General features: G+C 34.6%; 1 protein-coding gene across 1 annotated transcript; it reads right to left on the reverse strand.

Moving 5' to 3' along the window:
* Nucleotides 1–676: 676 nt before the first annotated feature.
* dusp5 (dual specificity phosphatase 5) lies at nt 677–11,491 on the reverse strand. Its single transcript, XM_073844239.1, has 4 exons — nt 11,011–11,491; nt 9,191–9,333; nt 8,576–8,795; nt 677–1,412 (listed from the first exon to the last, which is right to left on the reverse strand). The coding sequence occupies exons 1-4, from the start codon at nt 11,372–11,374 to the stop codon at nt 1,018–1,020; spliced, it is 1,122 nt and encodes a 373-aa protein (XP_073700340.1). The 5' UTR covers nt 11,375–11,491; the 3' UTR covers nt 677–1,017.
* Nucleotides 11,492–11,732: the final 241 nt, after the last annotated feature.

Raw genomic sequence — 11,732 nt, forward strand, 5'->3', positions numbered from 1 at the left:
AATTATCACAAACCTAATCCTCGTTTAATTAAATTTACACAAGGAGGGAATATATAATGAATAAAATTCATATCCAAATGGTAATTTATAATTCAAACTGCTCAATTATCTGGATTCAGTTTGGTTTGGTGAATAGAAATTGCTGTTTGTAGACCTACATGCAAAACTCTAATGAAGTTCAATGCACATTTAGAATTAATTTTTTAATTATTTTATTTTATAATGAAGTATTTTGCTCTGATATTTTAATATTGCATCAAAAGCTTTTACTGCTCTTTTTTTTTGTTGTTGATTTATATTTTCATAACGCATTTTCAAAGTGTTTTGTGCGTCAACTCTAATTTTCTATGTGCCTACAGTGTGAGTTATAAATGAGCACCAAAAAAAATTTGTGTTGCATTTGGGTGTGATGTGAAAAAGGGCTTAAGTATGTTTCACTTCAAAGTATATATAGTTCATAAATACTTCTGGAGTATTTATCACAGCAGAGGTCACTGTTGTGTCTTTTTACTGTGGCCTAAACTCAATTGTGAGGGCAAACATTTATAGTGTTTGTCAGTATAATAACAAAGGCATGGGTTTTCGTGAATTGTTGTTGACTGAAGTATATTTTTTGAGTAATATCTGCAGAATGTGTTTGCTGATAATAAAACAACACCAATGAAAAATGTTACACTTCTGTAAAAACGTTTATTAACAGATTCAGAATTCATAAAAAAGAAACTGTTTTAAAAAATAATAATAATTTAATTAGCCCAGCTAGGCGCTGTTATAGGCAGAACATCATCGAGCTAAGGCAGGTATTGCAGTGTAATCATTGTGCAGTGGTTTTCTCTAAGGCAAACAAAATCAAAAAGCAAACACTGTCTTCCATGAGTTTTTTTTTTTTTTTTTTTTTTTTGAAAAATATGAAAACATAAGTATTTTTATTCCCTGTGATAGTCCATTGCTTTGTTCCGTCCACCCATCCTTTATTTTTTCAAGTACACTGAGACTGCGACGAGTCAGGCAGCCATTTTAAGGCAGCGCAGTTATTGGACTCAGTTTGAACTGGTGAACCGATGGCTGGATGGGCATTGGTGTCAGGAAGGAGGTAGGGAAGGTGAAAACCGAGGACTCGAAGTTCTCGGCTTCGAGCGTGAAGTTGCCACTAAAAAAGGTGGGTGTCTCCTGAGCGGCAGGAGTGACGGACGGAGGCGTGGAAGAAACCACCTCCGACTCGAACTGCAGTAGTTGACCCATGAAGCTAAAATTGGGAGAGATGATGGCACGCCGCTGTCGGATGACGTCAAAGGCCTGCTCCAAGCGCAACCGCTGGGTTTTCATGATGTACGCCATGCAGATGGTGGGAGAACGAGAGATTCCAGCCTCGCAGTGGACCAGCACTTTACCTCCCTCTGCTTTCACACGTTCTGTGGAGAGAAAAGAAAATGAATTCATTATCAAAGCTCTCGAAATAACAGTGTGAGTCACCAAAAATACAGACAGTCTTTTACATAGTGTTTGCATATAATGTGCGTAGATACAACCGCCCTACAATGATATCCATTCACTCCTTTTTATAAACCCTAATACACCAAAACAGTCTCACTTATCAAGCCGCTTTGATTTTCTGACAGCACCTGACAAAATAATGGCTGTTTTCAAACATGTTTCCCCATACATGGCCCTCATCTGCCATTGGTTAGGCAAACAAAATAGCCACGCCCCAAAGTCACACCATTGGTTGAGTCAGTGTTGCTATGCTGGACTGGTCGAATCTTCAAACAAACAGTGTTTTAAAAACACCACAGAGACAAAACATTCAGACTTTTGAGGGAAATCACTGAAAAGTGTGTGTAGGATTCACTTTACTAGTAAATAAGACATTGCTAGTAAATAAAAAAAATACCCAATTAAATAATTTCCAGAAAAAACAACAACAGAGTCGTGCCCATTTTTAAATGATTATTGAAAGAAAGAAAGAAAGAAAGAAAGAAAGAAAGAAAGAAAGAAAGAAATGGCACAATACACAAAAAATAACGATTGTTTTCATACAAGTTTTCCTAAACATGCCCCTCATCTGCCATTGGTCAGGCAAACAAAATAGCCCCGCCCCAAAGTTACACGATTGGTTGAGCCACTGTTGCTATGCTGGACGAGTCAATTATTTAAACAAATAATATACAAAACATTCATACTTCTGAGGTAAATCACTGAATGAATTTGGTGTAGGATTTACTTTAAAAAAGTTTTCACTCAGAAATTGCAAGCGAATTAAAAATAAATACAGAATTAAAGTCTGAAAGTCTGAAATAGTGTTTTCTTGTGCTCCAATAATCTTTGTTTAATTTGCAAGTTAAAGGAGTAGTTCACTTTCAGAACAAAAATTTACAGATAATGTACTCACCCCCTTGTCATCCAAGATGTTCATGTCTTTCTTTCTTCAGTCGTAAAGAAATGATGTTTTTTGAGGAAAACATTTCAGGATTTCTCTCCATATAATGGACTTCTATGGTGCCCCTCGAGTTTGAACTTCCAAAATGCAGTTTCAAAGGGCTCTAAATGATCCCAGACGAGGAAGAAGGGTCTTATCTAGTGAAACGATCGGTTATTTTCTAAAAACATTTACAATTTATATACTTTTTAATCTTTACCTAGAGTACACACAGAGCTAGACAAGACGAGCATTTGAGCTTAAAAAGTATATAAATTGTAATTTTTTGTAGAAAATAACCGATCGTTTTGCTAGATAAGACCCTTCTTTCTCGCCTGGGATCATTTAGAGCCCTTTGAAGCTGCATTTTGGAAGTTCAAACTCGGGGGCACCATAGAAGTCCATTATATGGAGAGAAAAATCCTGAAATGTTTTCCTCAAAAAACAGAATTTCCTTACGACTGAAGAAAGAAAGACATGAACATCTTGGATGACAAAAGGGTGAGTACATTATCTGTAAATGTTTGTTCTGAAAGTGAACTACTCCTTTAACAAAAGAGAGAACATAAGAGACTTAATTTTCTCCTGACATCAGAGCCACTGAGGACGCAGTGGATTTGTTTTATTTTTGATGATAACGTGCAACCGAATACACAGAAACGGAAGAGGGGGCAGGGTGAACAGAGCTGATTGAATGTTCAAGCTTTAGAGAGAAATCACTGAAAAAGTCTGTGTAGGATTTACTTTAAAACAATTTTCACTCAGAAATTAAAAAAAGGTGAAGTAGTGGCACCAGACAACATAATAGCAACTGTTTTCAGACAAGTTTCCCCAAACACGCCTCTTATCTGCCACTGGCCAGTCAAACAAATAGCCACGCCTTCAAATTCAGACTATTGGTTGAGCCAGTGTTGCTATGCTGAACTGGTTGAATGTTCAAACTTTCACTCAGAAATTGGAAAAAGGTGATAGCCTGGCTAACGCCAGACCACGTTATGACTTCGTCATGATTCGTGGTCTGGGAACCACATGTTCATTTTCCCGTATTTGAGGCGTGGTTTACGAATGCCCAGAGCCATTTATTGGGCGCTACGAATGTCTATCAAATGCGCCTGTGCGTAGCTCATAGCCAATCGTTTCAATCATACCGGATGACGTATACAGAGCGATGGTTTAACGCCAAAAGTTGCTCTTTTTTCAAAATAAACTTGCGTTCTAAACTACTTCGAACACTATCTAACGGTGCGTTCACACTGGCACGTAGCGAGCGGGGCGAAGCGAGCGTTTTCAATTCATTCATATGGAAGTTGAGCGTAAACGGTCGCGTGGTGCATTTTGGGATTGGAAGCGTTGCGGAGAAAGCGTTGAGAGCGGCTGAGAGCGTCAAAAGGTTGGGCATTCCTCAACTTTATGCAAATTTCGAGCGCAAAACGCCGGCGACAACCAATCGCTGTGAAGAGTAGGCAAGGCAAGATTATGATGCGTGTTTCTGAAACTGGTGGATTACTGAGCTGAAATCACATATTATTGAAAAAGTCAAGCAAAAGTAAATGTACTTTGCATGTTTTCATTATATGCTACAGTTTAGTTTTCGAACCGCCGTTAAAAGAAGACAATGGAACGTAAACAGGGTGTGAACATTGTTTTTCAGAGGCGTGCTCAGCCCTAAATTAGACACTCCCCAAAGCAGTGGCGTTAGCGTTGCTAGCGGCACTGAGCGTGGATTTGACGCTGTAGTGTGAACGCACCGTTAGGGGCCGTTCACACGTCGCGTCTTTTGCGCGCTAAAGTTATTTCAAATGTAGACGCGCGGTATGCGCGCGCATAATGGAAGCGCTCGCGTTTTCCATGCGCAAGCTACAGAGCGGTTTGGAAAGGAGAAAGCGACGCGCCTAGCGTTTTCCACGCGTTTTTAGGCGCGACATGTGAACGGCTGCATCGAATGATAACTTGCTGCCATGCTGGATCCATAGTTATAAACAAATGCTGCGTCCCAATTCGCATACTATCCGTCCTAAATAGTATTCGAAAATAGAATTAGTATGTCCCAAATCGTAGTATGTTCAAAAAAGTATTCCAAAGATTCCCGGATGGTCTACTACTTGACTTCAGAATTCGAAGTGCGGATCAACGCACACTCTAACGGCTAATATTGCCCACAACACATTGCGCGGTGAACGAGGATTCGATTAGAACTACAAACACGCATAAAAAGTGTTAAAAAACTACAAACGTGGAGGATATGCGCGACCAACGGACAGGTAGAGAAAGGGGTTTGAGTGATAAATAATCAGTGTGTAACCTGATAAAAAATATATTTTTTAAATGTTATCCTCGTTATATTTCATGTGCAGCAACATTATGAACTTTTATAAAGATAGGTTTGGTCATTAACGTTTAAATGCATAATTATGCAAACATGAGCAGAGTTCTCGGCATGAAAGACTCCTGAAAGAACGTGCCTCTTCATTTCTCTCTGTTACGATAGGAAATTAAATTAAACGAAATGTAGATAATGTTAACTGTGATGATTGACAGGGCAGTTTAAACAGTGACAGGATTCAGGTAACTAAGCAACAGAGCGTCCGTTAAAAAAGCAGTTATGACGAAGTAGTATGTCCCAAAGCTCGCCTACTATTCTGCTACATACTCAAAAGTATGTACTTTTTCTTCACAAAAAGAGTACATACTTTTAGGGCGTAGTATAAGTAGGCGAATTGGGACGCAGCAAACCATCTTCGGTGAGTCGCATAGAAGGCGTCATCGTCTTGCTGCTCCCTCCCCTTTCTGTGATTGGTTCCCTATCTGAGGTGAAAATTTGGTCCATGGTTTCCATGCTACCTTCCAGCGTGAATAAAATCGTGCTGCGCGGAAGGCAGCATGGGGACACACAGGCTAAAAAGGTGAAGTAGTGCCAATGATAAAAGGTAAAGTAGTGGCACCAGACAGAATAATAACAAAGGTTTGCAAACAAGTTTCCCCAAACACGACTCTTATCTGCCATTGGCCAGTCAAACAACTAGCCACGCCTCCAAATTCGTACCATTGGTTGCTATGCTGGACTAGTCGAATCTTCAAATAAACAAAGCAATGTTTTGAAAACACCACAGAGACAAAACATTCAGACTTTTGCGGGAAATCACTGAGAAAACTTGTTGTAGGATTTACTTTAAAACAATTTGACTCAGAAATTGCTAATAAATTTAAAGAAATACCAAACTAAAAATGACTGAAATAGTATTTTCTTGTACTCAACACAAAAATAATTTCTTATAGAGTACGAATGACTTATGGACATTTGAAAACTTTTTGGTTCAGGCTTCCGGTGTCATCGGTGTCCAGCTATTTTCAGCTGTATAAAACAGTTTTGCTGCTTGATATTACAAACTGGTGTGTCTTATCATATTATTTTAATGTATTATCTTATTTATGAACATGCTGGTTTGTAGTTTCGAAGAATAAGGTGGATAACGTTTTTACATAACATTACAATGTGTATAAATGGTGTTATAGAGTTGTGAGAGGGAACGAGTGAAACGTAATCATGGTTATCTTTCACATTTCTCCTGATATCCTCTGTCATTATCGCTGAGCTAAATTCATTTCCTCCCTGACCCTTTTTTATCATAATGTCATATCAGTTTCATTTCCACCCGAAAGTTCTGACGCACAAATCCATAAATTCACACACTCACACCATTATGGAAAGCTCCGATTGCGTATTCCTGTCTAATTCAATACAGCTAAGCAGATTCCAGCCTCGTATCTCCGAACGACGCACACACCGAGAAGCGAAGCGCGCGTGTTGGAGCGAGATCCCTCACTGCTGGTCTTTTTAAAACAAAACCTGCTGGTGTGAATCACGCCTGAAGCCCATCTGGAGCAGAGCGGGCCCGAGCTGTGGGCGTCATAATGACTATCACACTCGCTAATGCGCCTAAATATTACCACACACTCATTAGCCCAAGCTTTCGATGGATTATTCTTTCACTTCACTGCTATCGCTTTTCCTGCGGGAGACCAAATTGCCTCACGGCCTCTTACGTAATACTGTCTATATTCAGGCAAATGTAAATGAAACTTGGGTATAATCGAATAAAATGTGGGATATGCGAGTCAAGGTCCTTGAATGACAGCATGAAATATGAACACCGGTCAGAGTTTGGGAAGTCTAATTTCAAATATGGCCTTGCTTTTGACAAGCTTCCTTCAAATCACCCATAAATAGCCTTAAAATAGCTGTTGGATCATTGTGTAAACACATTCACCTGATAAAGACGCTGTGAACAACCTACAAAACACATGACAGTCCATTCATAGCCCACAAACACACCTAAGGCTACTAATCATCGACTCATCCACTGACACACTGGCCACGCCTATGATACGCAAGATCTTGGATTAGTCTAAATCGTGAGTCACAGCGCCATTCGTTTATCTCTCTCTTGATCTATATGTGTCATTTTTTCTTGTCAGTAGGAGTTGGTATTAATTGCATTTCCCCAAGTACGAGTAACATGGGATTTGTTGGTGTAAATAAAGGTGCCGTCCAGTCGGATTATGGAAATTGTGTGTTAGTAAAGCAGAGGAAGTCTTATTTTAAAGCGGCCTGAAATAAGCTCCACTATCTATAGGTCCGTGTTCAGTTCTGGTAATGGTTTTAGACATGCGGGAGAAGTTTACATAACAGTGAAGAGGTTGAGAGTTAAAATGTGTTATTCTTATCTTATTCTTAACAGAGTGAAACAAGTCATAAAGTCATATCAGTTTTGACCACAACCAACAGTGAGACTTTGAGGTGCGCAGATTAGTCAACCGTGTTTAAAAAACAAATAAATGACTTTTTAAAATATTTTTTTTAAATAAATAAAAACGGCTTTAAATCAATAAATAATAATAATATAAAAATAAATAAATGTACCAAAAAAAAAGTAGAAGTAAATTATTTATATGAAATTTAGTAGCTTTAGTATTTTGTTTGATGCAGCAGATCAATATTAAATACAAATATTTAATTAAATAATAAACATTCAAATTTATATTACATATTTAAATTACAAATTTAAGTATTAAATAGCCGTTAAAATACTGTTAAATAAAATTGTTGAATAAAAAATACATTAATTATTTCCTAAAATATTTAAAATAAATAAAAATGGCATTAATGAATAAAACTGCTTTAATTAAATAAATAAATAATAATAATAATAATAATAATAATAATAATTAAATACATTTTAAATAAGGTAATTATAATAATTAAATAACTAAAACCTTTTTAAAATAAAAAAGATAATATATATATATATATATATATATATATATATATATATATATATATATATTTATATTTTAGTATAATAAATATTGTCGTACTAAAATTCTGTTAAATACTAAAAAATGTATTTTTTCAAAAAAATGTAAAAATATGAAAAATTCTTTAAATAAATTAATAATAATAATAATAATAATAATACATAAATTAATAAAATAGTTTTAGAATTAAAAACTGCATTAAAAATAATGATTTAAATATTAAATAAATAAATAAATTATGTATATATATATATATATATATATATATATATATATATATATAGTATAAAAAACATTGTAGTATTAAATGCTGTTAAATAAAAAAAATATTGTTTCAAAAAATTAAAACATAAAAACTGCATTAAATAAAAATAACGATTTAAATTTTAAATAAAAACATTATATAAATATATATATATATATATATATATATATATATAATATATACACATAATTAAATTAATTAAATAAATATTAATTAAAAGTATTAAATGAAATAATAAATATTTATATTATAATAAACATTATAGTACTAAAATAATGTGTTAAATAAAACTTAAATAAAAATTACTTATTTTTTTTACAATATTTAAATTAAAAAACTGCTTTAAATGAATTAATAATAATAATAATAATACAAAAATAAATGAATAAAATAATAATAATTAAATAAAATTATAATTAAAATACAGCATTAAATAACAATGATGATTTAAATTTTAAATAAAAAAACACAAAATTAAAAATTAAATGGTCATTAAAATAAATAATTCAAACCTAAATTATACACACACACACACACACAAACACAACACAAAACTATATTAGATATACAATATTTACCAATAAAATCTATGGCCTCCTGGAAGTGTGAGCTGATGTCTGCCCTGTGACTGTCCTCCACCGGGATCCATTTGTAGTCATACTGTCCTTTGGCGGGCCGCGAGTCCCTGCGTGAGACGTTCAGCAGCGCTGTAATGCGGAGGTCACTGAGATAGTCCTGTCTACAGGCGTGATAGGCACTGCCCAGGTATAGGAAAGGCAAGATCTCCACCGGCCGTCCCTGAAAAACAACAACAAACATCAAAACTGAAACTCTCAAACTCTCAAAACTGATTCAACACCCATAGAAAAACAGCTGGTGTACAGGCACCGCTTGACCTTATCATAAAAACTGAACGGCAGACCAAAGGTCAAACATAAAAGCTCCTCAGATGTCCGTTGGATGTCTTTGAAGGCTTATAAGGGGGGTCTTTGGTTTGGGTAGATGGATGGTTGAGTTACATACACTTATATTTAAAAGTATAGAGTAGTATGTTTAACCACAAGGTCTTTTCTCTGTATTTCGACTCATATTTGAGTGGGAGTTGTTGCAGAAACTCCTACAGTTAAGAGGAAGTGGTTTCGGTGGAAGTGGGTTGAAATGAGGAAACAACAGCTCGCTTTCTTCTCCCTTACCTGATCATAGTCTGGTTTGTGGTGAGAACCCAGTTTGTCACAGTGACTGCTGACGCCTCTTTCGCTTTTGTCTTCGCTCGGGTCCACAGACTTGGTTTCAGTGCAAAGCTCGGGGTAATGGGAATAGAAGTTCTCGTAGCCTCCTGGAATGAGAAAAAGCGCTGTTATTATGAGTTGTCAAGGATTGTTGAGTCGTTCAGCTTATCAGGAGCTTCAGAGCGTGAGAGACAAGAAGAAAATCCCACCAACAGAGGGAGAGTGTTTGGGAAAATGAATCGAAATCTTCTTGTTAAGCTCCAAATGTCATCCTAACAAGCTGAAGTACATTTGAATGCACTGCTATCATTGAAAGGAGTAATAATATGATATGGTAAAGCTATAAATATTGCTGTGCTGGTTCTCATGCTCTCATACTTCCCTTTCTGAGTCATCCATCCTTTGACGCACAAACAGAATTTATCTCTTGAAAACCAGACGAAAATCTGATCTATTCTACCAAACTACCAAACTAAATACTATATATAATTATTATTTTTATTATATGGTTTTATTACTCTTTAATACAAAATAAAATCGCTACTACATTGTAAAATGCATTCAGTTAATGTGAATATAGTTTTACATATTTGTTTGTTCATTTTTATATTATTTTATTCATTATATTATAATAAAATACAATTTGCTATTACGTTGTAAAAGTATATATATATAGCCTATATAATTTTATATATATTTTAATATTGTTTGGTATTTTTTATTTTATTCATTTTTGTATTATTTATTATTTACATTATAAAAAATACAATTTACTATTATGTTGTAAAATTATATATATAATTATTTATGTTATTTTATTACATGATTTTATTAATCTTTATCACAATGAAATTGCTATTGCATTGTAAAATACATTATATATATATATATATATATATATATATAATTTTTTATTATTTAAAAAAATATTATTTTACTATTATTTATAAATCGCTATTACATTTTAAAATGCATTAAATGAATATGAATATTTATAGTTTTACATTTTTGTTTATTTTTATTATGTCATCTTTTTATTATTTTTTATTTATATTACAATAAAATACAATTTGCCATTACGTTGTAAATTTAATATTATATATATCTATATCTATATACATTTATATATTTCATAAAATAATATATTTAAAGCATTTTACAATATAACAGCGATTTTTTTGTAAGAAACACTAATAAAATCATGTAATAAATTTATATATATATATATATATATATATATATATATATATTAATTAATTATTCATTGTATTACATTTTATAGTGAGTATATTTTTTATTACATGATTTTTATTAGTCTTTATTACAAATAATCGCTATTACACTGTAAAATGCATTAAATTAATATGAATATATATATAGTTCATTTATAGTACATTTTTGTTTAATTTTCATTATATTATTTTTATATTATTTTATTATTTATATTATAATAAAACACAATTTGCTGTAACGTTACATTGTCAAATGTTATATATTTTATTTTTAATTATATGATTTTGTTATTCTTTATTACAATAAAATCGCTGTTACATTATAAAATGCATTAAATTAATATAAAATACAAACACAAATCGCTAAAATTATATACAAACACATATTTCGATATATAAATCGATACATTCAAACTACTATAAACATAAAATGATTTGGTTTGCTTTGTCCTGAAATCGTCGTCCGAAACGTAAAAGTGACAGCTTGACAAATATTCTAACACTTCCTCTCGAAAAAACTTTCACCAAAAAGATCGAGCAATCTTTACTCACCTTTTAGGAAGCAGATGCTCGCACTACTCGCCAAGTGCGACAAACTATTAATGACAATCTGCGCAATACTGTCTTTTTTCAGTTTTTGTAAATGAGGTGTGCGGTCATCCAGAGCCACGACGGCGGAGATGCTGCCCTCGCGGAGCCGAAAGAGCGCTTTCTCGTCGGGGATGACAAACTGGAGAGGCACCGGACCGCCGCGGGACCTCCGGACCACCACTGAATTCAAGTTCACGTTAACGGAACCTCGGATGCTCGAGCTGGAGAACGAGAAATACGGTCTACAGTCCACAATGAGACAACTTCCACACTCCTTCCGTATGATCTTCCTCAGGCGTCGACAGTCTATGCTGGAGACCTTCATGTTGGAGCGACGGCGTGAAATGTTTGTAGTAGGGACGTGGATGGTGTTTTTCAGGGGTGTAGGTTGCCTACTGAACCCTGCGTACTGTGCCTGAGTCTACATTTCCTCCAAGGGGATTCCGTCCCATCGGTTTTATATGAATGGAACCTCCGGCGCTTGACGTCACGAACCATATATGGACACGGCGACGCGGGAGCGCGCCCACTCTGTTGACTGAACCCGCCCTTCAAACGAAGCGAATACTGAACATTGAAATCATCGCTTCATCACCGCTCTACTCACATTGTGTCATTTTCTTGTCATTCAGATCCCTTTTCCTTTAAACAACCTCGCAAATATTTGGAGTATGTGGGGTTAT

This window comes from Garra rufa, chromosome 7 (genome assembly GCF_049309525.1).
Source record: "Garra rufa chromosome 7, GarRuf1.0, whole genome shotgun sequence".
Taxonomy (NCBI): Eukaryota; Metazoa; Chordata; class Actinopteri; order Cypriniformes; family Cyprinidae; genus Garra; species Garra rufa.

What these genes read in the sequence shown, in the direction of transcription:
- dusp5 (XM_073844239.1), bottom strand. Translation starts at nt 11,374, where the DNA reads ATGAAGGTCTCCAGCATAGACTGTCGACGCCTGAGGAAGATCATACGG. An exon ending in ACAAACCAGACTATGATCAG is followed by an intron (nt 8,796 to 9,190) that starts GTAAGGGAGAAG and finishes GTTGTTTTTCAG; the next exon opens with GGACGGCCGGTGGAGATCTT. An exon ending in GGAGGCCATAGATTTTATTG is followed by an intron (nt 1,413 to 8,575) that starts GTAAATATTGTA and finishes TTCTCTCCACAG; the next exon opens with AACGTGTGAAAGCAGAGGGA.